This window comes from Rhinoraja longicauda, chromosome 34 (genome assembly GCF_053455715.1).
Source record: "Rhinoraja longicauda isolate Sanriku21f chromosome 34, sRhiLon1.1, whole genome shotgun sequence".
In the NCBI taxonomy this organism is placed as follows: domain Eukaryota; kingdom Metazoa; phylum Chordata; class Chondrichthyes; order Rajiformes; family Arhynchobatidae; genus Rhinoraja; species Rhinoraja longicauda.
Genome location: NC_135986.1, coordinates 24031090 through 24058029, shown reverse-complemented (window position 1 = coordinate 24058029; position 26940 = coordinate 24031090). Strand labels below are relative to the sequence as shown.

General features: G+C 52.4%; 1 protein-coding gene across 3 annotated transcripts; it reads left to right on the top strand.

The window, feature by feature from the left end:
• LOC144609525 (uncharacterized) lies at nt 1-25867 on the top strand. Of its 3 annotated transcripts, XM_078428020.1 has the most exons (8): nt 16-76; nt 3118-3183; nt 5001-5066; nt 7656-7721; nt 12720-12785; nt 18010-18054; nt 20223-20288; nt 25722-25867. In XM_078428020.1, exons 1-8 carry the CDS (start codon nt 19-21, stop codon nt 25799-25801), a joined length of 513 nt encoding a protein of 170 aa, XP_078284146.1. In that variant the 5' UTR covers nt 16-18; the 3' UTR covers nt 25802-25867. The 3 variants fall into 3 exon arrangements, with proteins under 3 accessions (XP_078284147.1, XP_078284146.1, XP_078284148.1); XM_078428021.1 differs by lacking the exon at nt 3118-3183 and having other exon boundaries at nt 1-76; XM_078428022.1 differs by lacking the exon at nt 5001-5066.
• The last annotated feature ends 1073 nt before the right edge of the window (nt 25868-26940 follow it).

Genomic DNA, 26940 nt, shown 5'->3' with positions numbered 1-26940 from the left:
TATTTTACAGGTATGCCGATGAATACCTCTGCATCAAGTCCGAGCGGCTCAAGATTGTCCCAGCCTTCGTTACAGGGTATTGATAACGGTTTATTATTGTCACGTGTGCCGAGATGCAGCGAAAGAGGTTGTTTCACGGGCTCCCCAGTCAAATCACACCATCCGTGCGTGCACCAGGTAGCGCCAGAAAGAGAATAAAGAATGCAGCACACACCGACCAGCCAAAACATTCTGACCACTGACAGGCGAAGTGATTAACATTGATGATCTTGTTACAATGGCACCTGTCAAGGGGCGGGATATATTAGGCAGCAAGTGAAGCGTCAGTTCTTGAAGTTGACGTGTAGGATGCAGGAGAAATGGGCAGGAGTAAAGACCTGAGCGACTTTGACAAGGACCAAATTGTTATGGGCAGACGACTGGGTCAGAGGATCTCTGAAACGGCAAGGCTTGTGGGGTGCTCCCGGTCAGCAGTGGTGAGTACCGACCGACAGTGGTCCGAGGAGGGACAAACCACAAACCGGCGACAGGCAGGATGTTGGGCGCCCAAGGCTCATCGATGGGCGAGGGCAACGAAGGCTGTCCCGTCTGGTCCGAACCGACAGAAGGTCGACTGTGGCACAAGTCACAGAAAATGTTAAAATGGTGGTCACGGGAGGAATGTGTCACAATACACAGTGCATCGCACCCTGCTGTGTACGGGGCTGCACACGGAGGACCAACAGCATATTAGGCAGGTGGTCATAATGTTTTGGCTGGTCGGTGTATAGTGGTACAGATAGTGAGAAAGTGCAGACAACAAAAAAAGTGTCTCATCTGCAATGAGGTAGATTGGAAGATCGGGAGTTCATCCTTGACTCACGAGAGGCCCGTTCACAGTACAGAATGTAGTGTCAAAGGCAAATCGTAAAACTATAAGATCACAAGTCACAGGAGCAGAACTGGGACGTTAATCCCATCGAGTCTACTCCGCCATTCAATCACGGTGGTTGACAAGACCGCATTTAGAGTATTGCGTTCAGTTCTGGGTGCCGTGTTATAGGAAAGATGTCGTCAAGATGGAAAAGGTACTGAGAAGATTTACGAGGATGTTGCCAGGACTAGAGGGTATGAGCTACAGGGAGAGGTTGAGCAGGCTGGGTCTCTATTCCATGGAGCGCAGGAGGATGAGGGGAGATCTTACAGAGGTGCACAAAACCATGAGAGGAATAGATCGGGTAGACGCACAGAGTCTCTTGCCCAGAGTATAGGAATCAAGGACCAGAGGACATGGGTTTAAGATTTCTTTTTAGATTTAGAGATACAGCGCGGAAACAGGCCCTTCGGCCCACCGAGTCCGTGCCGCCCAGCGATCCCCGCACACTAAAACTATCCTACAAACACTAGGGACAATTTTTTAACATTTTTACCCAGTCAATTAACCTACAAACCTGTACGTCTTTGGATTGTGGGAGGAAACCGAAGATCTCGGCGAAAACCCACCCATGTCACGGGGAGAATGTACAAACTCCGTACAGACGGCGCCCGTAGTCAGGATCGAACCTGAGTCTCCGGCGCTGCATTCGCTGTAAGGCAGCAACTCTACCTCTGCGCCACCGTGCCGCGTTTAAGATGAGGGGGGGGGAAAGATTTAATAGGAATCTGGGGTATCTTTTCCACACAAAGGGTGTATGGGACAAGTGCCGGAGGAGGTAGTTGAAGTTGGGACTATCCCAACGTTTAAGAAACAGTTAGACAGGAAAGGACAGGTTTGGAGGGATATGGACCAAGGTGGGACTAGTGTAGCTGGGACATTGTTGGCTGGCGGGAGCAAGTTGGGCTGAAGGGCCTGTTTCCACACTGTATCACTCTCAATGGCAGATCCATCATTCCCTCTCAACCCCATTCTCCCGCCTTCTCCCCATGAGTTTTGGCGTCCGTACTAATCAAGAACCGATCAATCCCTCCTTTAAAAAATACCCGTTGACTTGGCCTCCACGGCCGTCTGTGGCAATGAGTTCCACAGATTCACCACTCTCTGGCTAAAGAAACTCCTCCTCACCCTCTTTCTATAGGAACGTCCTTTTATTCTGAGTCTGTGCCCTCTGCCTCTAGACCCTCCCACCTGTGGGAACATCCTCCCCACGTCCACTCTACCCAGGCCCTTCATTCACTACTAGATAGAAACATAGAAAGTAGGTGCAGGAGTAGGCCATTCGGCCCTTCGAGCCTGTACGCACCGCCATTCAATATGATCATGGCTGATCATCCAACTCAGTATCCCGTACCTGCCTTCTCTCCATACCCCCTGATCCCTTTAGCCACAAGGGCCACATCTAACTCCCTCTTAAATATAGCCAATGAACTGGCCTCAACTACCTTCTGTGGCAGAGAATTCCACAGATTCACCACTCTCTGTGTGAAAAAAAACGTTCTCATCTCGGTCCTAAAAGACTTCCCCCTTATCCTTAAACTGTGACCCCTTGTTCTGGACTTCCCCAACATCGGGAACAATCTTTCCCGCATCTAGCCTCTCCAACCCCTTAAGAATTTTATATGTTTCTATAAGATCCCCCCCCCTCAGTCTTCTAAATTCCAGCGAGTACAAGCCGAGTCTATCCAGTCTTTCTTCATATGAAAGTCCTGCCATCCCAGGGATCAATCTGGTGAACCTTCTCTGTACTCCCTCTAAGGCTAGAATGTCTTTCCTCAGATTAGGAGACCAAAACTGTACGCAATACTCCAGGTGCGGTCTCATAAGTTTCAATGAGGTCCCCCCTCATCCTTCTAAACTCCAGCGAGTACCGGCCCAGTGCTGACAAACGCTCGTCACAAACACCCAATAAAGAACTCGTCAATCTCTGCTTTAAAAATACCCACTGACTTGTGGCCTCCACCGTCGTGTGCGGCAATGAATTCCACAGATTCACCACCCACTGACTAATTAAATTCCTCCTCGCCTCCATTCCAAAAGTACGTCCTTTTATTCCGAGGTTGTGCCCTCTGGTCCTGGACTCTCCCACTGTGGGCCGAACGGCCCGCTGTACTGTTGTCCGTTGTGCGGTACTGTTGGGGTAACCGGGTGTGTGAAGATGGGCCTTCAGGCTCCGTCATCTCAGTGTGGCCCTTATTTTACAGGTATGCCGATGAATACCTCTGTAGCAAGTCCGAGCGGCTCAAGATCGTCCCAGCCTTCGTTACAGGGTATTGATAACGGTTTATTATTGTCACGTGTGCCGAGATGCAGCGAAAGAGGTTGTTTCACGGGCTCCCCAGTCAAATCACACCATCCGTGCGTGCACCAGGTAGCGCCAGAAAGAAAATAAAGGGCGCAGCATGTAGTGGTACAGGTAGAGAGAAAGTGCAGGCAACAAAAAAAGTGCAATAGGGTAGGTTGGAAGATTGGGAGTTCATCCCAAGTTCGTTCAGAGTGCAGGATATGGTGTTCATGGAAAATCAGAAGACTGGCGCAGCGGTAGAGTTGCTGCCTCACAGCGCTTGCAGCGCCGGACACCCGGGTTCGATCCCGACTTCGGGCTCCGTCTGTACGGAGTTTGTACGTTCTCCCCGTGACCTGCGTGGGTTTTCTCCAAAATCTTCGGTTTCCTCCCACACCCCAAAGACGAACAGGTTTGTACGTTATAGGAGTAAATAGGTCCTTCTGCAGTTGTACAGGGCCCTGGTGAGACCACATCTGGAGTATTGTGTGCAGTTTTGGTCTCCTAATTTAAGGAAGGACATCCTTGCTATTGAGGCAGTGCAGCGTAGACTCACGAGGTTAATCCCCGGGATGGCGGGACTGTCATAAGAGGAAAGATTTGAAAGCCTGGGCTTGTATTCACTGGAATTTAGAAAGATGAGAGGGGATTTTATAGAAACGTATAAAATTATAAAAGGACTGGACAAGCTAGATGCAGGAAAAATGTTCCCAATGTTGGGGGAGTCCAGAACCAGGGGCCACACAGTCTATGAATAAAGGGGAGGCCATTTAAAACTGAGGTGAGAAAAAACTTTTCCACCCAGAGAGTTGGGAATTTGTAGAATTTTCTGCCACAGAGGACAGTGGAGGCCGATTCACTGGATGGATTTAAGAGAGAGTTAGATAGAGCTCGAGGGGCTAGTGGAATCAAGGGATATGGGGAGAAGGCAGGCACGGGTTACTGATTGTGGACGATCAGCCGTGATCACAATGAATGGCGGTGCTGGCCCCTGCACCTATTTTCTAGGTTTCTATGTTAATTGGCTTGGTATAAGTGTAAAATTGCCCCTCGTGTGTGTAGGCTTGTGTTAGTGTGCGGGGATCGCTGGGCGGCGCGGACCCGGTGGGCCGAAGGGCCTGTTTCCGCGCTGTATCTCTACACTAAACAATTATAAGACATGGGAGCAGAATTGAGCCGTTCAGCCCATCGATTCAGCACCATTCAATCGTGGCTGATCTATCTTTACCTCTCAACCCCATTCCCCCACCTTCTCCCCATTACCTTTGACGCCCCTGCTGATCAAGAATCTGTCAATCTCCGCTTTAAAAATGCCCACTGACCTGGCCTCCAGAGCCAAGTTTGAAGAAGGGTCTCAACCCGAAACGTCACGCCTGAGATGCTGCCTGACCTGCTGAGTTACTCCAGCATTTTGTGAATATAGGCCTCCAGAGCCGTTTGTGGCAATGAATTCCACAGATTCACCAACCTCTGACTAAAGAAATTCCTCCTCATCTCCGTTCTAAAGATGGGTAGGAAGGAACTGCAGACGCTGGTTTAAATCGAGGGCAGACACAAAACGCTGGAGTAACTCAGCGGGACAGGCAGCATCTCTGGAGAATGGGTGACGTTTCGGGTCGAGGCCCTTCTTCAGTTTGAGGCTGTGCCCTCTGGGCCTCGACTATCCCATCATGACTAGCTGGGCCGAACGGCCTGCTGTGCGCTTGGTTTCACGTTGGCCGTTGTGCGGTACTGTTGGGGTAACCAGGTGTGTGAAGATGGTTCTTCAGGCTCCGTCATCTCAGTGTGGCCCTTATTTTACAGGTTTGCCGATGAATACCTCTGTAGCAAGTCCGAGCGGCTCAAGATCGTCCCAGCCTTTGTTACAAGGTATTGATAACGGTTTATTATTGTCACGTGTGTCGAGATGCAGCGAAAGAGGTTGTTTCACGGGCTCCCCAGTCAAATCACAACATCCGTGCGTGCACCAGGTAGCGCCAGAAAGAAAATAAAGGGCGCAGCATGTAGTGGTACAGGTAGAGAGAAAGTGCGGACAACAAAAAAAGTGCAATAGGGTAGGTTGGAAGATTGGGAGTTCATCCCAAGTTCGTTCAGAGTGCAGGATATGGTGTTCATGGAAAATCAGAAGACTAAACACGGTGGCGCAGCGGTAGAGTTGCTGCCTCACAGCGCTTGCAGCGCCGGAGACCCGGGTTCGATCCCGACTACGGGCGCTGTCTGTACGGAGTTTGTACGTTCTTTCCGTGACCTGCGTGGGTTTTCTCCGAGATCTTCGGTTTCCTCCCACACTCCAAAGACGTGCAGGTTTGTAAGTTATGGGAGTAAAGAAGTCCTTCTGCAGTTGTACAGGGCCCTGGTGAGACCACATCTGGAGTATTGTGTGCAGTTTTGGTCTCCTAATTTAAGGAAGGACATCCTTGCTATTGAGGCAGTGCAGTGTAGGCTCACGAGGTTAACCCCCGGGATGGCGGGACTGTCGTATGAGGAAAGATTGGAAAAACTGGGCTTGTATTCACTGAGAGGGGATCTTATAGAAAGGTATAAAATTATAAAAGGACTGGACAAGCTAGATGCAGGAAATTTTTTCCCAATGTTGGGGGAGTCCAGAACCAGGGGCCACACAGCCTAAGAATAAAGGGGAGGCCATTTAAAACTGAGGTGAGAAAAAACTTTTCCACCCAGAGAGTTGTGAATTTGTGGAATTCTCTGCCACAGTCGGCAGTGGAGGCCGATTCTCTGAATGAATTTAAAAGAGAGTTAGATAGAGCTCTAGGGGCTAGCGGAATCAAGGGATATGGGGAGATTGTTGATTGGCTTGGTATAAGTGTGAATTGTCGCTCGTGTGTGTAGGCTTGTGATAGTGTGCGGGGATCGCTGGTCGGCGCGGACTCGGTGGGCCGAAGGGCCTGTTTCCGCGCTGTATCTCTAAACGAAACAATTATAAGACATGGGAGCAGAATTGAGTCGTTCAGCCCATCGATTCAGCACCATTCAATTGTGGCTGATCTAGTCAAGTCAAGTCACGTGGGCGGCACGGTAGCGCAGCGGTAGAGTTGCTGCTTTACAGCGAATGCAGCGCCGGAGACTCAGGTTCGATCCTGACTACGGGTGCTGCACTGTACGGAGTTTGTACGTTCTCCCCGTGACCTGCGTGGGTTTTCTCCGAGATCTTCGGTTTCCTCCCACACTCCAAAGACGTGCAGGTATGTAGGTTAATTGGCTGGGTAAATGTAAAAAAATTGTCCCTAGTGGGTGTAGGATAGTGTTAATGTGCGGGGATCGCTGGGCGGCACGGACTTGGAGGGCCGAAAAGGCCTGTTTCCGGCTGTATATATATGATATGATATGATATTTGTCACACACACATAAATGCGCAGTGAAATGAAAGATTACCCACAGTCCAACAACAAGAGCAATAAAAATAAGCAATAACACACACAATCAAACAAAAAGAAACATCCATCCCAGTGAGTCTCCTCCAGTCACCTCCTCACTGTGATGGAAGGCCAGAATGTCTTTTCTCTTCCTCTGCCGCCTTCTCCTGCGGTCAGGCTGTTGAAGTTGCCACGTTCCAGGCCGCGCCGGACGGTGAAAGGTCCGCTACGGACCGACCCAAGCCCCGCGATTCGGGGCGGGCGAAGACGCTGCCGCCGCACGTCGGGGCACCCGACATTGAAGCCCCCGCCGGGCGGAGAAAATCCCGCGGCCTATTCCAGGCCGCGCCGGACGGTGAAAAGTCCGCGGCGGGCCGACCCAAGCCCCGCGATCCGGGGCGGACGAAGACGCTGCCGCTGCTGGAGCTCCCGATGTCGGCCCCCACTCAGGGGGCTGCGAGCTTCCGACGTCCACGTCTATCTATCCCTCTTAACCCCACTCCCCCGCCTTCTCCCCATTACTTTTGACGCCCTTGCTAATCAAGAATCTGTCAATCTCCGCTTTAAAAATGCCCACTGGCCTGGCCTCCAAAGCAGAGTCTGAAGAAGGGTCTCGACCCGAAACGTCACCCATTCCTTCTCTCCTGCGATGCTGCCTGACCTGCTGAGTTACTCCAGCATTTTGTGAATATAGGCCTCCAGAGCAGTCTGTGGCAATGAATTCCACAGATTCACCACCCTCTGACTAAAGAAATTCCTCCTCATCTCCGTTCTAAAGGTGGGTAGGAAGGAACTGCAGATGCTGGTTTAAATCGAGGGCAGACACAAAACGCTGGAGTAACTCAGCGGGACGGGCAGCATCTCTGGAGGGAGGGAAGGAATGGGTGACGTTTCGGGTCGAGGCCCTTCTTCAGTTTGAGGCTGTGCCCTCTGGGCCTCGACTCTCCCATCATGACTAGCTGGGCCGAGCGGCCTGCTGTGCGCTTGGTTTCACGTTGACCGTTGTGCGGTACTGTTGGGGAGACCAGGTGTGTGAAGATGGTTCTTCAGGCTCCGTCGTCTCAGTGTTGCCCTTATTTTACAGGTTTGCCGATGAATACCTCTGCAGCAAGTCAGACTGGCTCAAGAACGTCCCAGCCTTCGTTACAAGGTATTGATAACGGTTTATTATTGTCACGTGTGCCGAGACGCAACGAAAGAGGTTGTTTCACGGGCTCCCCAGTCAAATCACACCATCCGTGCGTGCACCAGGTAGCGCCAGAAAGAAAATAAAGAGTGCAGCATGTAGTGGTACAGGTAGAGAGAAAGTGCAGGCAACAAAAAAAAGTGCGATGACTTCAATGAGGTAGATTGGAAGACAGGGAGTTCTCAGTTTTCGAGAGGCCCATTCAGAGTGCAGAATATAGATTTAGATTTAGAGATACAGCGCGGAAACAGGCCCACCGGGTCCGCGCCGCCCAGCGATCCCCGCACATTAACACTATCCTACGCACACTAGGGACAATTTTTACATTTACCCAGTCAATTAACCTACATACCTGCACGTCTTTGGAGTGTGGCAGGAAACCGAAGATCTCGGAGAAAACCCACGCAGGTCACGGGGAGAATGTACAAACTCCGTACAGACGGCGCCCGTAGTCAGGATCGAACCTGAGTCTCTGGCGCTGCATTCGCTGTAAGGCGGCAACTCTACCGCTGCGCCACCGTGCCGCCTTTAGTGTTAAAAGCAAATCATAGGACAGAGGATCAGAATGAGTACATTCGGCCCCTCGAGCCTGCTCCGCCATTCTGTCATGGCTTGTCCATTTTTTCCCTCTCGGCCGCATTTTAACTTTAGTTTGGAGACGCAGCGCGGAAACAGGATCTTCGGGCGACCGGGCCCGCGCCGACCAGCGATCCCCGCACATTAACGCTACTCGACACGCACATCAGGCACATTAACACTATCCTACACACACTAGGGACAATTTTTACATTTACCAAGCCAATTAACCTACAAACCCGCACGTCTTTGGAGTGTGGGAGGAAACCGGAGCGCCCGGAGAAAACCCACGCAGGTCACGGGGAGAGCGTGCAAACTCCGTGCAGACAGCACCCGTGGTCAGGATCGAACCCAGATCTCTGGCGCTGTGAGGCAGCGGCTCTACCCGCTGCGCCACCTGACCTCTCCCCGTAACCGTTCACAAAACCGCGCTTGATCAACAGTTAAATTCCTCGATGTAATGACAGGCTGGAGGGTGGTTTACCGAGTACAGGTGTTTCACAAGGGGCATTTGACAAAATGTCACGTTAAAAGCCTGACCGCGGCGCTTGCGGCCAGGAAATACGACGGGGAAAGGCGGTCGGGTTGGGAGCGTGGGATTAAAAACCGGAGCACCCGGAGAAATCCCCATGCAGGTGACGGGGAGAACGTACAAACTCCGTACAGACAGCGCCCGTAGTCGGGATCGAACCCGGATGAAATTAACCCTGGGCAAGAGAAAGGTTCTGCTTGAACATATTGAATGGCGGTGCGTACAGGCTCGAAGGGCCGAATGGCCTACTCCTGCACCTATTTTCTATGTTTCTGTGAACGGCTATCTAGTAGAATGCATCAAGATTAGTTTAGAGATACAGCGCGGAAACAGGCCCTTCAGCCCACCGAGTCCGCGCCGACCAGCGATCCCCGCACACTAACACTATCCTACACACACTAGGGACAATTTTACATTTACACCAAGCCAATTAGCCTACAAACCCGCACGTCATATGTTAAAAGACTGGAGCAACTTGGCTTGTATACACTGGAATTTAGAAGGATGAGAGGGGATCTTATCGAAACATAAGATTGTGCCCTAGTGAGACCGCACCTGGAGTACTGTGTGCAGTTGTACAGGGCCCTGGTGAGACCGCACCTGGAGTACTGTGTGCAGTTGTACAGGGCCCTAGTGAGACCGCACCTGGAGTACTGTGTGCAGTTTTGGTCTCCAAATTTGAGGAATGATATTCTTGCTATTGAGGGCGTGCAGCGTAGGTTTACTAGGTTAATCCCCGGAATGGCGGGACTGTCGTATGTTGAAAGACTGGAGCGACTAGGCTTGTATACACTGGAATTTAGAAGGATGAGAGGGGATCTTATCGAAACGTATAAGATTATTAAGGGGTTGGACACGTTAGAGGCACGAAACATGTTCCCAATGTTGGGGGAGTCCAGAACCAGGGGCCACAGTTTAAGAATAAAGGGTAGGCCATTTAGAACGGAGATGAGGAAAAACTTTTTCAGTCAGAGAGTTGTGAATCTGTGGAATTCTCTGCCTCAGAAGGCAGTGGAGGCCGATTCTCTGAATGCATTCAAGAGAGAGCTAGATAGAGCTCTTAAGGATAGCGGAGTCAGGGGGTATGGGGAGAAGGCAGGAACGGGGTGCTGATTGTGAATGATCAGCCACGATCACATTGAATGGCGGTGCTGGCTCGAAGGGCCGAATGGCCTCCTCCTGCACCTATTGTCTTTGGAGTGCGGGAGGAAACGGATGATCACGGAGAAAACCCACGCAGGTCACGGCGGCCATTTTAGTAGGCAGAAACTTGCAGAAACATTTTAAAAGAAAAATAATACAAATCTGTGAGTTGATAGATGAGATATATTCTGCATTTTAATGGTATCATCACACATACTGTCCCCCCAAAACACTGATTACACTGCAAGAGGCAGAGCGAACGGCGGGTTTTGCCTACTAAAATGGCGGACATTACGCTCCTTTGCGTACTGCACTTCAGTATAGGCGATTTTGACGGAGTGGTTCATCTTGCTCCTCTAGTATCTTTGCTCAGGACCGCTCTCTAGTTGGTGAGAGGACGGTTCAATTGCCTGATAACAGCTGGGAAGAAACTGCCCCTGAATCTGGAGCTGTGCGTTTTCACACTTCTGTACCTCTTGCCTGATGGGAGAGGGGAGAAGAGGGAGTGGCCGGGGTGAGACTGGTCTGGTCCTTGGTTATGCTGCTGGTCTTGCCGAGGCAGCGCGAGGTGTAGATGGAGTCAATGGAAAGGAGATTTCCTCTCACGTCCCAAAGACGTGCAGGTTTTGTAGGTTAATTGGCTTCTGTATATTGCCCCTGGTGTGTAGGTAGGGTTGCCAACTTCCTCACACCCAAATAAGGGACAAACGGTGACATCACCGCCCCGCGTGAACTCTCCCAGCCAGCGGCCACATGCTCCCGCTCCACCAATGGCAGCCGCCCGGACCGGGAGGTGGGTTGCTATGCAACCTCCGTGAGGCGGCACCCAGGCCTCCGGGCCTACACTGTCCGGGCCTACAGCGGCCCCCGGGCGTACATTGTACAGGCCAACATTGTCCGGGCCTTCAGTGTCCGGGCCTACAGTGCTCCCTGGGCCTAATACGGGACAAACCAATTTAGCCCAATATACGGGATGTCCTAGCTAATACAGGACAGTTGGCAACCCTCTGTGTAGGATAGAACCAGTGTTCGAGGCGACCGCTGGTTGGCGTGGAGTCTTTACTGCAGACGGGATCTTAAGGTACTGGTGGCACAGCGGGTAGAGCTGCTGCCTCACAGTGCCAGAGACCCAAGTTTCATCCTGACCTCGGGTGCTGTCTGTCCGTGTGGAGTTTGCACGCTCTCCCTGTGACCTGGTGTCATCATAGGTGGATCAGGTCAAGAAGGCTTTTGGCACATTGGCCTTCATCGGTCAAGGTATTGAGTACAGACGTTGGGAGGTCATGTTGCAGTTGTACAGGGCACTGGTCAAGTCAAGTCAAGTTTATTTGTCACATACACATACACGATGTGCAGTGAAATGAAAGTGGCAATGCCTGCGGATTGTGCACAAAAAATTACAATTACAGCATATAAATTAAAATTAATACAGAAAAGAAGATTTAGTCCCTGGAGTTATAATAGTTAACAGTCCTGATGGCCTGTGGGAAGAAACTCAGTCTCATCCTCTCCGTTTTCACAGCGTGACAGCGGAGGCGTTTGCCTGATCGTAGCAGCTGGAACAGTCCGTTGCTGGGGTGGTAGGGGACCCCCATAATGTTGCTGGCTCTGGATCTGCACCTCCTGATGTATAGGTCCTGCAGGGGGGGGTTTGGAGTATTGTGTTCAGATTTGGTCACCCTGTTACAGGAAAGATGTTGCTAAGCAGGAAAGGGGCTCGGGGTGATTTACAAGGATGTTGCCAGGACTCGAGGGGCCTGAGCTACAGGGAGGGGTTGGGAGCAGGCTGGGACTCTATTCCCTGGAGCGCAGGAGGATGAGGGGTAATCTTATAGAGGTGTACAAAATCATGAGAGGAATAGATCAGGTAGACGCACAGAGTCTCTTGCCCAGAGTGGGGGAATCGAGGACCAGAGGACAAGGGTTTACGGTGAGGGGGAAGAGATTTGATAGGAATCTGAGGGGCAATTTTGGACAGGCACATGGAGAGAGGATGGAAGCAAAAAGCTGGAGTAACTCAGCGGGACAGGCGGCATCTCTGGAGAGAAGCAGACGTCTGGGTGACGTTTCGGGTTGTCTAGATCTGAAACATCACCCTTTGCGTTTCTCCAGAGATGCCGCCAGTCCCACTGAGTTACTCCAGCTTTTTGTGTCTATAGACAATAGACAATAGGTGCAGGAGGAGGCCATTCGGCCCTTCGAGCCTATACGCACCGCCATTCAATGTGATCATGGCTGATCATTCTCAATCAGTACCCCGTTCCTGCCTTCTCCCCCATACCCCCTGACTCCGCTATCCTTAAGAGCTCTATCCAGCTCTCTCTTGAACGCATTCAGAGAATTGGCCTCCACTGCCCTCTGAGGCAGAGAATTCCACAAATTCACAACTCTCTGAGTGAAAAAGTTTTTCCCCATCTCAGTTCTAAATGGCCTGCCCCTTATTCTTAAACTGTGGCCCCTGGTTCTGGACCTCCCCCCAACATCGGGAACATGTTTCCTGCCACGACCTTCGGTTTTTTCTGCATTTCCTTCCTGCACAGGTTCATGGACGGGACGGGGTTGGAGGGATGCGGGCCAAACGCGGGCAGGTGGGACTGGTGTAGATGGGGGCGTGTTGGCCGGCACGGGCAAGTTGGGCTGAAGGGCCTGTTTCCGACTCCACAACAGCTGTCTGAGTGTATGTTAGCCTAAACGTTGCCCTTGTGTTTCAGACGTCATGGCGGACAGGACCAGAGACAGCATACACAGCGGCAGAACATCTCTGCACAGCACAAACGGTAGCTATCAACCATCCGATCGCGAGGGAGGCCATTTAAAACTGAGGCGAGAAAAAACCTTTTCACCCAGAGAGTTGTGAATGTGTGGGATTCTCTGCCACAGAGGGCAGTGGAGGCCGATTCACTGGATGGATTTAAAAGAGAGTTAGATAGAGCTCGAGGGGCTGGTGGAATCAAGGGATGTGGGGACACCTGTCCCTTTACCTCCCCCCTCAACTCCATCCAAGGACCCAAACAGTCTTTCCAGGTGAGGCAGAGGTTCACCTGCACCTCCTCCAACCTCATCTATTGCATCCGCTGCTCTAGATGTCAACTTATTTACATCGGCGAAACCAAGCGCAGGCTCGGCGATCGCTTCGCTGAACACCTGCGCTCGTTCCGCATTGACCAAACTGATCTCCCGGTGGCCGAGCACTTCAACTCCCCCTCCCACTCCCAGTCTGACCTTTCTGTCATGGGCCTCCTCCAGTGCCATAGTGAGGCCCACCGGAAATTGGAGGAACAGCACCTCATATTTCGCCTGGGCAGCTTGCAGCCCAGTGGTATGAACATTGACTTCTCCAACTTTAGATAGTTTCTCTGTCCCTCTCTTCCCCTCCCCTTCCCAGATCTCCCTCTATCTTCCTGTCTCCACCTATATCCTTCCTTTGTCCCGCCCCCCTGACATCAGTCTGAAGAAGGGTCTCGACCCGAAACGTCACCCATTCCTTCTCTCCTGAGATGCTGCCTGACCTGCTGAGTTACTCCAGCATTTTGTGAATAAATCGATGTGGGGAGAAGGCAGGCACGGGTTACTGATTGTGGATGATCACATTGAATGGCAGTGCTGGCTCGAAGGGCCGAATGGCCTCCTCCTGCACCTATTTTCTATGTTAACTGTACCTTCAGAGCAAGGAGGTCCTATTGCAGATGTACAGGGCCCTGGTGAGACCGCACCTGGAGTATTGTGTGCAGTTTTGGTCTCCTAATTTGAGGAAGGACATCCTTGCTATTGAGGGAGTGCAGCGTAGGTTCACCAGGTTAATTTCCGGGATGGCGGGACTGTCATATGATGAAAGATTGGGTCGACTGGACTTGTATTCACTGGAATTTAAAAGGATGAGAGGGGATCTTATGGAAACATATAAAATTCTTAAGGGATTGGACAGGCTAGATGCAGGAATAATGTTCCCGATGTTGGGGGAGTCCAGAACCAGGGGGCCACACAGTTTAAGAATAAGGGGTCGGCCATTTTGGACTGAGATGAGGAAAAACTTTTTCCACCCAGAGAGTTGTGAATCTGTGGAATTCTCTGCCACAGAAGGCAGTGGAGGCCAATTCTCTGGATGGATACAAGAGAGAGTTAGATTTAACTCATAGGGCTAACGGAATCAAGGGATATGGGGAGAAATCAGGAACGGGGTACTGATTGTGGATGATCAGCCATGATCACATTGAATGGTGGTGCTGGCTCGAAGGGCCGAATGGCCTCCTCCTGCACCTATTGACTATTGTCTATCACATTGAATAGCAGCGCTGCTCAAAGGGCCGAATGGCCTCCTCCTGCACCTATTTTCTATGTAACTAGCCCCTTTGCAGCCGGGTAAAACCCACACAGGTCACGGGGAGAACGTACAACCTCCGTACAGACAGCACCTGTAGTCAGGATCGAACCCGGGTCTCTGGTGCCGTGAGGCAGCAACTCTACCGCTGCGCAACCGTGCCGCTCCAGTTGGCCCCCTTCGTTTTTCCCGGGGCGCTCCGCTTTTCTCCCACCTCCCTAAGACACGTGCGTGTTTGTAGGTTAATCGCCCATCGCCCTCCCCCAGTGTGTCGGGAGTGTGTGCGAAGGTCGGAAAACATAGAACTAGTGTGAACGGGTGATTGATGGCCAGTGCGGGTTCGGTGGGCCGAAGGGCCTGTTTCCCTGCTGTATCTTTCAACCAGAGACCCGGGTTCGATCCCGACCACGGGCGCTGTCTGTACGGAGTTTGTACGTTCTCCCCGTGACCCGCGCGGGCGCTCCGGTTCCCTCCCACACCCCAAAGACGTGCGGGTTTGTAGGTTAATCGGCTTGGTGTCGTTGTAAATTGCCCCACGTGCGTGCGTGCCGGACTGTGTTGGTGTGCGGGGATCGCTGGTCGGCGCGGACTCGCCGGGCCAAAGGGCCCGTTTCCACGCCGCGTCTCTAAACTAAACTCCCGATCTTCCACTCTACCTCCTTGCAGCTCTTGCCCTTTTTGCTGTCTGCACTTTCTCTCTCTCCGCAGCGCAGGTCTCTTTATTTTCTCTTTCGCGCTACCTGTTCCACGCGATCGATCAACATGGTGGCGCAGCGCCGGAGACCCGGGTTCAATCCCGACCACGGGTGCTGTCTGCGCGGAGCGTGTACGTGTGTAGGATAGTGCGAGTGTAGGGGACGATCGGGGGGAGGGGGGGGGGGGGGGGGGAAAGAGGGGAGAGGAGGGGCCGATTTCTGCGCTGAAAGTGTAACGCCCAAAGTGCAAGAGTAAATCCAGTCGGAAAATTCAGGACAAATGCTTCCCAGAGTGCAGGGAATATGGATCCCACCGCGTGCAAGAGAACACAGAAGGACACAAAGTGCTGGAGTAACTCAGCAGGTCAGGCAGCATCTCTGGAGAAGGCAGGCACAGAGGTAGAGTTGCCGCCTTACAGTGAATGCGGCGCCGGAGACCCGGGTTCCATCCCGACTACGGGTGCCGTCTGTACGGAGTTTGTACGTTCTCCCCGTGGGTTTTCTCCGAGATCGTCGGTTTCCTCCCACACTCCAAAGACGTGCGGGTTTGTAGGTTAAATGGCTTGGTGTGTGTGTGTGTGTAAATTGTCCCCAGTGCGTGTAGGATAGTGTTAATGTGCGGGGATCGCTGGTCGGCGTGGACCCGGTGGGCCGAAGGGCCTGTTTCCGCGCCGTATCTCTAAACTAAACCAACTACATACGTATAAGAAAATAACTGCAGATGCCGGTACAAATCGACGGCGTTTATTCACAAAATGCTGGAGTAACTCAGCAGGTCAGGCAGCATCTCGGGAGAGAAGGAATGGGTGACGTTTCTGGTCGAGACCCTTCTTCAGACTGACTCTGGCGCAGCGGTAGAGTTGCTGCCTCACAGCGCCAGGGACCCGGGTTCAATCCCGACCACGGGCGCTGTCTGTACGGAGTTTGTCCGTTCTCCCCCGTGACCTGCGTGGGTTTTCTCCGGATTCCTCCCACATCAAACACCACAGGGGTTTGTTTGTAGGTTAATCAACGTGGCAAAATCGTAAATTGTCCCTCGTGCGTGCGGGGAAAGCTGGTCGGTACGCACTCGGTGGGCCGAAGGGCCTGTTTCATGCTGTATCTCTAAGCCAACTCTTATCTGGCTGGCTGCCAAGTCAAGTCAAGTTTATTTGTCCCGTACACATACACCACGTGCAGTGAAATAAAAGTGGCAAACAGAATAGAGAAAAAAATGTTAACACAAAAAATAAATTAAATGAGTCCCTGGTGATATGAGAGTTAACAGTCCTGATGGCCTGTGGGAAGAAACTCCGTCTCATCCTCTCCGTTTTCACAGCGTGACAGCGGAGGCGTTTGCCTGACCGTAGCAGCTGGAACAGTCCGTTGCTGGGGTGGTAGGGGTCCCCCATAATGTTGCTGGCTCTGGATCTGCACCTCCTGATGTATAGGTCCTGCAGGGGGGCGAGTGTAGTTCCCATAGTGCGTTCTGCCCAACGCACTACTCTCCGCAGGGCCTTCCTGTCCTGGGCAGAGCTGTTCCCAAACCAGACTGTGATGTTGCCGGACAGGATGCTCTCTACAGCCCCAGAGTAGAAGCACTGAAGGATCCTCTGAAACACTCTGAATTTCCTCAGCTGTCTGAGGTGGTAAAGGCGCTGCTCTTGGTATTGAGGGCATGCAGCGTAGGTTAATTCCCGGAATGGCGGGACTATCATATGTTGAAAGACTGGAGCGACTAGGCTTGTACACACTGGAATTTAGAAGGATGAGAGGAGATCTTATCGAAACGTATAAGATTATTAAGGGGTTGGACACATTAGAGGCAGGAAACATGTTCCCAATGTTGGGGGAGTCCAGAACCAGGGGCCACAGTTTAAGAATAAGGGGTCGGCCATTTAGAACAGAGATGAGGAAAAACCTTTTCAGTCAGAGTTGTGAATCTGTGGAATTCTCTGCCTCAGAAGGCAGTGGAGGCCAATTCTCTGAATGCATTCAAGAGAGAGTTAGATAGAGCTCTTAAGGATAGTGGAGTCAGGGGGTATGGGGAGAAGGCAGGAACGGGGTACTGATTGAGAATGATCAGCTATGATCACATTGAATGGCGGTGCGTACAGGCTCGAAGGGCCGAATGGCCTCCTCCTGCACCTATTGTCTATTGCCTTGCCTTACTCACCAGTGCGGCAATGTGTGTTGTCCATGTCAGATCCCCTGTGATGTGGACTCCCGGGTATAAAATGGTAAATTGTCCCTAGTGGGTGTGGGACAGCACAGGCGTGCAAGGATCGCTGGTCGGCACGCACTCGGTGGGCCGAATGGCCCGTTGCACGCCGTATCGCTAAGCCAACTCTTATCTGCCTGCGTGCAATCCATAACCCCTCCACCCATCCGAAAGTCTTTTACAAGCCACTATCGTATCTGCCTTCACCACCACCCCTGGCAACGTGTTCCAGGCCCCCACCACCCTCTGAACAAAAAATACTTCCCCCCCCCCCCCCACCCCACCCCACACACCGTTACATTTTTCCCCTCCCATCTTAAGGCCACACCCTCTAGTTTAGTTTAGCGATACTACCCGAGTCCGCACCGACCAGCGATCCCCGCACATTAACGCTGTCCTACACACACACACTTAAGGACAATTCATCTTTACACCGAGCCAATTAACCTACAAACCCGCACGTCTTTGGAGTGAGGGAGGAAACCGAAGATCCTGGAGGAAACCCACACAGGCCACGGGGAGAGAGAACGTACAAACTCCGTGGTCGGGATGGAACCCGGGTCTCCGGCGCTGTGAGGCAGCGGCTCTATAAAGGTGTTTCATTAAATTAAAAACTTAGTCGAGTTAGTAAGACACGATTTACTGGGTACGGGAGCTGGGTGAAGGGGACGGGGCGAGGGGGGGGAGGGCAATGGGTCGATCGCCAGGCCCTCGTACGTGCCACCACAGGGTGGGTGACCCCCGAGACCCGTGCGCGCAGAGAGACCGACCGCCATTTTGTGTTTCAGGGTTGCTGCCAGAAACGGTCGGAGTGAGCGAGCCGCCTCCAGCAGGTACGAAGTGGTGACATGACCTTCCCCACACACACACACACACACACACACACACACAGGCAGAGACACACACACACAGGCAGAGATAGACACGTGCGCACACACACACACAGGCAGAGATACACACACACACAGGCAGAGATACACACACACACACACAGGCAGAGACACACGTGCGCACACACACACACAGGCAGAGACACACACACACAGCCAGAGACACACACACACACGCACACAGCCAGAGACACACACGTGCGCACACACACACACAGGCAGAGATACACACACACACACAGGCAGAGATACACACACACACACAGGCAGAGACACACGTGCGCACACACACACACAGGCAGAGACACACACACACACACACACAGCCAGAGACACACACGTGCGCACACACACACACACACAGGCAGAGACACGCACGCACACACTCACAGGCAGAGACACACACGCACACACAGGCAGAGACACACATGCACACACACACACAGGCAGAGACACACACGCACAGGCAGATACACACGCGCACACACACACTCACAGGCAGAGACACGTCCACGCGCACACAGGCAGACACACACAGGCAGAGACAGGCGCAGACACACACAAGAATGCAGACAGGCACAGACGCACACAAAATAAAAAAGGAAAAAAGAGAAAAGACAGAGATGCACACGCACAGCACAGAGTAATGCACATACACATGCAGCATGCAGACATGCACATACACATGCAGCATGCAGATAGACATGCACACGCATGCAGCATGTAGATAGACACACGCAGGCAGACACGTGAACAGGCAGCTAGACACAGACACTCACATGCACACAGACACAGGCACGCACACAGACACGTGCACACAGACAGACACGTGTAGGCAGTCAGACACGTGCAGACTCACAGGTACTCACGCACGCACACACACATGCACATAGACAGATGCAGACACGCACAGACATGCACACACATGCACACAGACATGCACACACATGCACACAGACATGCACACACATGCACATAGACAGGTGCAGACACGCACACATGCAGACAGTCTGACACACATGCAGAGTCTCACAGGCCCACAACCATGCAAACACATGCACTAAATAAACTAAACTTTTTAAAAAACTAAACTAAATTAAAAACGCCTTCTGGCTCACACATCGGTGTCCATTTTGTTCATCCTATCCAGTGAAATGCCACCCAGGGCCAACAGAGTCCTTTTTAAAACCATCAATACCATTTAAGGCACAAAGATAGACTCTCGTGCAGACAGACACACTTGCACACACGCACGCAGACAGACAGAGACAGACACACTTGCACACACGCACGCACGCAGACGGGGACAGACACACTTGCACACACACACGCAGACAGACAGAGACAGACACACTTGCACACACGCACACACGCAGACGGGGACAGACACACTTGCACACACACACGCAGACAGACAGAGACAGACACACTTGCACACACGCACACACGCAGACGGGGACAGACACACTTGCACACACACACGCAGACAGACAGAGACAGACACACTTGCACACACGCACACACGCAGACGGGGACAGACACACTTGCATGCACGCAGATAGACAGACACACCTGCACACACACACACGCAGATACACACTTGCACACGCACGCAGATAGACAGACACTTACACACGCACATAGACAGACAGACACACTTGCACACACACACGCAGATAGACAGAGACACTTGCACACACGCATGCAGATACACACTTGCACACACACACGCATGCAGATACACACTTGCACACACGCACGCACGCAGATACAGAGACACACACTTGCACGCACGCACGCACATAGACACACACTTGCACACATGCATGCACAGATAGACAGAGACAGACACACTTGCACACACAGACATAGACACACACACACAGACATGCGCAGGTACACTGACACACAAATGCACGCACACAGTGGAGACCTAATGTTTGCACAGGGAGGGGAGGGGAGGGGAGGGGAGGGGAGGGGAGGGGAGGGGAGGGGAGGGGAGGGGAGGGGAGGGGAGGGGAGGGGAGGGGAGGGGAGGGGAGGGGAGGGGAGGGGAGGGGATTGCACACTCCTCCCTCCGTCACCCCCACTAACACACTCCCCTCTTCCAGCCGTCACGGACGTGGATTCTGCCAGTTTCCGGCCCGGATCCCTGGAGAGCCTGGCTGAAGTCGAAGGTACGGTGGTGCCGGGGGCAGGCACGGCCTACTCCTGCACAGAGCCTGTGCCGTTCCACGTGTCTCTCTCTCTCTCTCTCTCTGTCCACCTCTAGTGTAGGAAGGAACGGCAGGTGCTGCTTCACACCGAAGACAGACACAAAGTGCCGGAGTAACTCAGCGGGTCGGGCAGCACCTCTGGAGAGAAGGGATGGGCGACGATTCGGGTCGACACCAGACTTGCCGACACCGAATAAACATGCCCCCATCTACACTAGTCCCACCTGCCCGCGTTTGGCCCATATCCCTCCAAACCTGTCCCTATCCATTAATGACTTGGATGAAGGGATTAAAAGTACCATTAGCAAATTCGCAGACGATACAAAGCTGGGTGTCAGTGTGAACTGTGAGGAAGATGCTACGAGGTTGCAGGGTGACTTGGACAGGTTGTGTGAGTGGGCGGATGCGTGGCAGATGCAGTTTACTGTGGGTAAGTGTGAGGTTATCCACTTTGGTGGTCAGAATAGGAAGGCAGAGTATTATCTGAATGGTGTCAAGTTAGGAAAAGGGGACGTACAACGAGATCTGGGTGTCCTAGTGCATCAGTCACTGAAAGGAAGCATGCAGGTACAGCAGGCAGTGAAGAAAGCCAATGGAATGTTGGCCTTCATAACAAGAGGAGTTGAGTATAGGAGCAAAGAGGTCCTTCTGCAGTTGTACAGGGCCCTAGTGAGACCGCACCTGGAGTACTGTGTGCAGTTTTGGTCTCCAAATGTGAGGAAGGATATTCTTGCTATTGAGGGCGTGCAGCGTAGGTTTACTAGGTTAGTTCCTGGAATGGCGGGACTGTCATATGTTGAAAGACTGGAGCGACTAGGCTTGTATACACTGGAATTTAGAAGGATGAGAGGGGATCTTATAGAGACGTGTAAAATTATAAAAGGACTGGACAAGCTAGATGCAGGAAAAATGTTCCCAATGTTGGGGGAGTCCAGAAACAGGGGCCACAGTTTAAGAATAAAGGGGAGGCCATTTAAAACAGGTGAGAAAGAAAAAAAAAATCACCCAGAGTTGTGAATTTGTGGAATTCTCTGCCACAGACGGCAGTGGAGGCCGATTCACTGGATGGGTTTAAAAGAGAGTTAGATAGAGCTTTGGGAGCTAGTGGAATCACGGGATATGGGGAGAAGGCAGGCACGGGTTACTGATTGTGGACGGTCAGCCATGATCACAATGAATGGCAGTGCTGGCTCGAAGGGCCAAATGGCCTCCTCCTGCACCTATTGTCTATGTTTGAGAATGATCAACCATGATCACATTGAATGGCGGTGCTGGCTCGAAGGGCTGAATGGCCTCCTCCTGCACCTATTGTCTATGTTTGAGAATGATCAACCATGATCACATTGAATGGCGGTGCTGGCTCGAAGGGCTGAATGGCCTCCTCCTGCACCTGTTTTCTATGTTCCTATGAATCATAGTCGTCCAGGGTGGAAACAGACCCTTTGGCCCAACTTGCCCACATTGACATCAGGTCCCCTCTACACCAGTCCCACCTGACGATGTTTTGCTCGTATATATATACCCCTCTAAAACCAGTCCTATCCTTGTACCTGTCCAAATGTTGAATGGCCTCCTCCTGCACCTAGTTTGTATGTTTCTATGATAGAACTTTATTTATCCCAGGAGGGAAATTGATCTGCCAAGTGTCATAAAAGCACATGATACATGAAATCATAGTGACAAGTGGAAAGGATCGGGGGGGGGGTGGTGTGCAAAGATTGGGGGGAGTGGGGGGGTCAGTCTACCCCACAACAGAAGGGGAGGAGTTGTCCAGTTTGATAGCCACAGGGAAGAAGTATCTCCTGTGGCGTTCTGGGCTCCATCTTGGTGGGACCAGTCTGTTGCTGAAGGGGCTTCTCAGGTTGACCAGTGTGTCACGGAGGGGTGGGCTGTATTGTCCAGGATGTTCCGTGGTTAAATGTTTCATAAACATTGCGATAGTCCCAGCCTCTCTCCCTCACCTCTCTCCCTCACCCCCCCTCTCTCTCTCTCTCTCTCACCTTCTCTCTCCTCTCACCTTCTCTCCCTCACCTTTCTCTCCCTCTCTGTCACTACCTCCTCCCAGCAGCTCGTTCCACACGCCCACCACCCTCTGTGAGGAAAACGTTACACAAAGACATGCGTGTGTGTGTGTGTGTGCGTGTGTGTGTGTGTGTGTGTGTGTCTCTAAACTAACTGAAGAAAGGTCCCGACCCGAAACGTCACCCGTCCACGTTCTCCACAGATGCTGCCTGACCCGCTGAGTTACTCCAGCACTTTGTACCTGTCCACGTTCTCCACAGAGATGCTGCCTGACCCGCTGAGTTACTCCAGCACTTTGTACCTGTCCACGTTCTCCACAGATGCTGCCTGACCCACTGAGTTACTCCAGCACTTTGTACCTGTCCACGTTCTCCACAGATGCTGCCCGACCCACTGAGTTACTCCAGCACTTTGTACCTGTCCACGTTCTCCACAGATGCTGCCCGACCCGCTGAGTTACTCCAGCACTTTGTACCTGTCCACGTTCTCCAGAGATGCTGCCTGACCCGCTGAGTTACTCCAGCACTTTGTACCTGTCCACATTCTCCACAGATGCTGCCCGACCCACTGAGTTACTCCAGCACTTTGTACCTGTCCACGTTCTCCACAGATGCTGCCCGACCCGCTGAGTTACTCCAGCACTTTGTACCTGTCCATGTTCTCCAGAGATGCTGCCTGACCCGCTGAGACACTCCAGCACTTTGTACCTGTCCACGTTCTCCAGAGAGATGCTGCCTGACCCGCTGAGTTACTCCAGCACTTTGTACCTGTCCATGTTCTCCACAGATGCTGCCCGACCCGCTGAGTTACTCCAGCACTTTGTACCTGTCCACGTTCTCCACAGAGATGCTGCCCGACCCGCTGAGTTACTCCAGCACTTTGTGCCTTAAATTATATTGATGGTTTTATAAAGGACACTGTTGTGCCATTTCACTGGATAGGATTAACAAAATGGACAATGACGTATGAACCAGAAGGCATTTTTAATTTAGTTTCGTTTTTTTTTTAAAGTTTAGTTTAGTTTAGAGATACAGTGCGGAAACAGGCCCTTCGGCCCACCGGGTCCGCACCGCCCAGCGATCCCACTACGCACACATTCACTAGGGACAATGTAACAGAGGCCAATTAACCTACAAACCTGCACGTCTTTGGAGTGCGGGAGGAAACCGGAGCGCCCAGTGCCAGGGACCTGGGTTCATAGAAACATAGAAAATAGGTGCAGGAATAGGCCATTCGGCCCTTCGAGCCTGTACGCACCGCCATTCAATATGATCATGGCTGATCATCCAGCTCAGTATCCCGTACCTGCCTTCTCTCCATACCCCCTGATCCCTTTAGCCACAAGGGCCACATCTAACTCCCTCTTAAATATCACCAATGAACTGGCCTCAACTATCTTCCGTGGCAGAGAATTCCACAGATTCACCACTCTGTGAAGAAAAACTTTCTCATCTCGGTCCTAAAAGACTTCCCCCTTATCCTTAAACTGTGACCCCTTGTTCTGGACTTCCCCAACATCGGGAACAATCTTCCCGCATCTAGCCTGTCCAACCCCTTGTCCAACTCAATGTGATCATGGCTGATTAGTAATGCATCAAACTCCAATGTACAGATCTACTGACTTGGTCTCCAGAGATGCTGCCCGACCCGCTGAGTTACTCCAGCACTTTGTACCTGTCCACGTTCCCCAGAGATGCTGCCTGACCCGCTGATCCAGCCAGTTGTGGCAAAGAGTCCCACAGATTCACCACCCTCTGACTAAAGAAATTCCTCCTCATCTCCTTCCTAAAGGAACGTCCTTTAATTCTGAGGCTGTGCCCTCTGGTCCTAGACTCTCCCACCAGTGGAAACATCCTCTCCCCACCCACTCTATCCAGGCCGCTCACTGTTCTGTACGTTTCAATGAGGTCCCCCCTCATCCTTCTAAACTCCAGCGAGTACAGGCCCAGTGCCCACAAACGCTCATCGTAGGTTAACCCTGGGATCATTCATACAGTCAGAGTGATACAGCGTGGAAACAGGCCCTTCGGCCCAACTTGCCCACACCGGCCAACAATGTCCCAGCTACACTAGTTCCACCTGCCCGCGCTTGGTCCATACCCCTCCAAACCCGACCTATCCATGTACCTGTCTAAATGTTTAATTTGGCTGAGATTAGTTAAGTTTAGAGATACAGCGCAGAAACAGGCCCTTCGGCCCACCGGGTCCGCACCGCCCAGCGATCCCCGCACACTAACACTATCCCACACACACTAGGGACAATTTTTACATGTTACTGCATACCTGCACGTCTTTGGAGTGTGGGAGGAAACCGAAGATCTCGGAGAAATCCCACGCAGGTCACGGGGAGAACGTACAAACTCCGTACAGACGGCACCCGTAGGCGGGATCGAACCCGAGTCTCCGGCGCTGCATTCGCTGTAAGGCGGCAACTCTACCGCCGCGCCACCGTGCCGCCCTGTTGCGATAGTCACAGCCTCCTCGGATGGCACCACCTGCCCGCGTTTGGTCCACATCCCTCCAGACACGTCCTATCCCTGTTCCTGTCCGTTTCAAAAACGTCAGGATAGTCCCAGGCTCGACTACCTCCTCTGGCAACTCATCCCATACACCCACCACCCTCTGTGTGGAAAAAGTTACCCCTCAGATTCCCATTAAATTAGAAGGATGAGAGGGGATCTTATCGAAACATATAAAATTATTAAGGGGTTGGACACGTTAGAGGCAGGAAACATGTTCCCAATGTTGGGGGAGTCCAGAACAAGGGGCCACACAGTTTAAGAATAAGGGGTAGGCCATTTAGAACGGAGATGAGGAAAAACTTTTTTAGCCAGAGAGTTGTGAATCTGTGGAATTCTCTGCCTCAGAGGGCAGCGGAGGCCAATTCTCTGAAAACATTCAAGAGAGAGCTGGATAGAGCTCTTAGGGATAGCGGAGTCAGGGGGTATGGGGAGAAGGCAGGAACGGGGTACTGATTGAGAATGATCAGCCATGATCACATTGAATGGCGGTGCGTACAGGCTGGAAGGGCCGAATGGCCTCCTCCTGCACCTATTGTCTAAATCTTTCCCCCTTCACCTTGAACCCGTGTCCTCTGGTCCTCGATTCACCTACTCTGTGGGTCTACCCGATCTATTCCTCATGATTTTGTACACCTCTATAAGATCTCCCCTCATCCTCCTGCGCTCCAGGGAATAGAGACCCAGCCTGCTCAACCTCTCCCTGTAGCTCCCACCCTCTAGTCCTGGCAACACCCTCGTAAATCTGACACCGTACAGTCCCCTCGAAATCAGTGCCAGCTACAGATTCAGCCTGCCGGCGATCACACACACACACCCTCCAACCACTCAACCCGTTTGTGTTTCTCCACAGATTCCGAGCATCCGGTGGGAGAGACCAACGACCGAAGGCAGCCGACAGGTTCCGCTCAACACCCTCTCCCCTTCCCCTAGTCGGAACGCTGACGGGGGAGGGTGGGGTGGGAGAGAGAGGGGGGCGAGGAGAGGGAGGGGGGCGAGGAGAGGGAGGGGGCGAGGAGAGGGAGGGGGCGAGGAGAGGGAGGGGGCGAGGAGAGGGAGGAGAGAGAGAGAGAGAGAGAGAGAGAGAGAGAGAGAGAGAGAGAGAGAGAGGGAGACAAAAGCACTTTCAGTAGAGAGAGAGAGAAGAAACGCAAGACTCACAACTTGGACTCGCGAGCAGGGTCAGGGGCTAGGATTGTGAACGGGGTACAGTGGGCAGAGCGGCCTGGGGGAGAGAGGGACCTTCCTGCTGCCCCCTCAAGCTGAGGAAGGTCTTACTTGTAATGGAGAGAATTACACAGTTGTGCTCAGTGCAGTCTCTCTCTCTCTGTGTCTGTCTCTCACGTTTGGGGCTAGTACAGTTCTCAGACGAATGGGGCAGAAACCCCTCCCTCCTCTTCCCCATTGCAAAAGGGTCAAAGCAACCAGTCTGCCTTCAGAAACAATACCCTATTGTATTTGGGGGGGAGGGAGGGGAGAGGGGCAGAAGTTTCACTCTGTGTCTTACCTTGTGAGTGTGTGTGTGTGCGCGCTTAACTCTGCCTGCGTGTTCATCCTCCACAATGAACTACAAATCTCGCCCCCCGTCTGCAGGGAACAGGGTTGAGGGAAGGGGAGAGAAGGGGTGGGTGGGGGGGGGGGTGTGTAGGGAGCAGAATATACCATCCCAAACAGCCCCCCCTCCATAGAGAACCAAGACAGACATTTGTCCACAGCGTTCATCCAGAAGCCAAAACAACCAGAGGTTCAAGTGCACATTTAATACAGCGTTAGGTAGTGGATCACTGGGGGAGGGAGGAGGGAGGGAGAGAGAGAAAGAGAGAGATGGGGAGAGATGGGGAGAGATGGGGAGAGATGGGGAGAGATGGGGAGAGATGGGGAGAGATGGGGAGAGATGGGGAGAGATGGGGAGAGATGGGGAGAGATGGGGAGAGATGGGGAGAGATGGAGAGAGATGGAGAGAGATGGAGAGAGATGGAGAGAGATGGGGAGAGATGGGGAGAGATGGAGAGAGATGGAGAGAGATGGAGAGAGATGGGGAGAGATGGAGAGAGATGGGGAGAGATGGGGAG

Excerpts from the sequence above, each read along its gene's own strand:
- LOC144609525 (XM_078428020.1), top strand. The coding sequence starts at position 19 with ATGAATACCTCTGCATCAAGTCCGAGCGGCTCAAGATTGTCCCAGCCT. Across the intron at positions 77-3,117 it reads GTCCCAGCCTTCGTTACAGG|GTATGCCGATGAATACCTCT; the intron begins GTATTGATAACG and ends CTTATTTTACAG. Across the intron at positions 20,289-25,721 it reads GAGCCTGGCTGAAGTCGAAG|ATTCCGAGCATCCGGTGGGA; the intron begins GTACGGTGGTGC and ends GTTTCTCCACAG.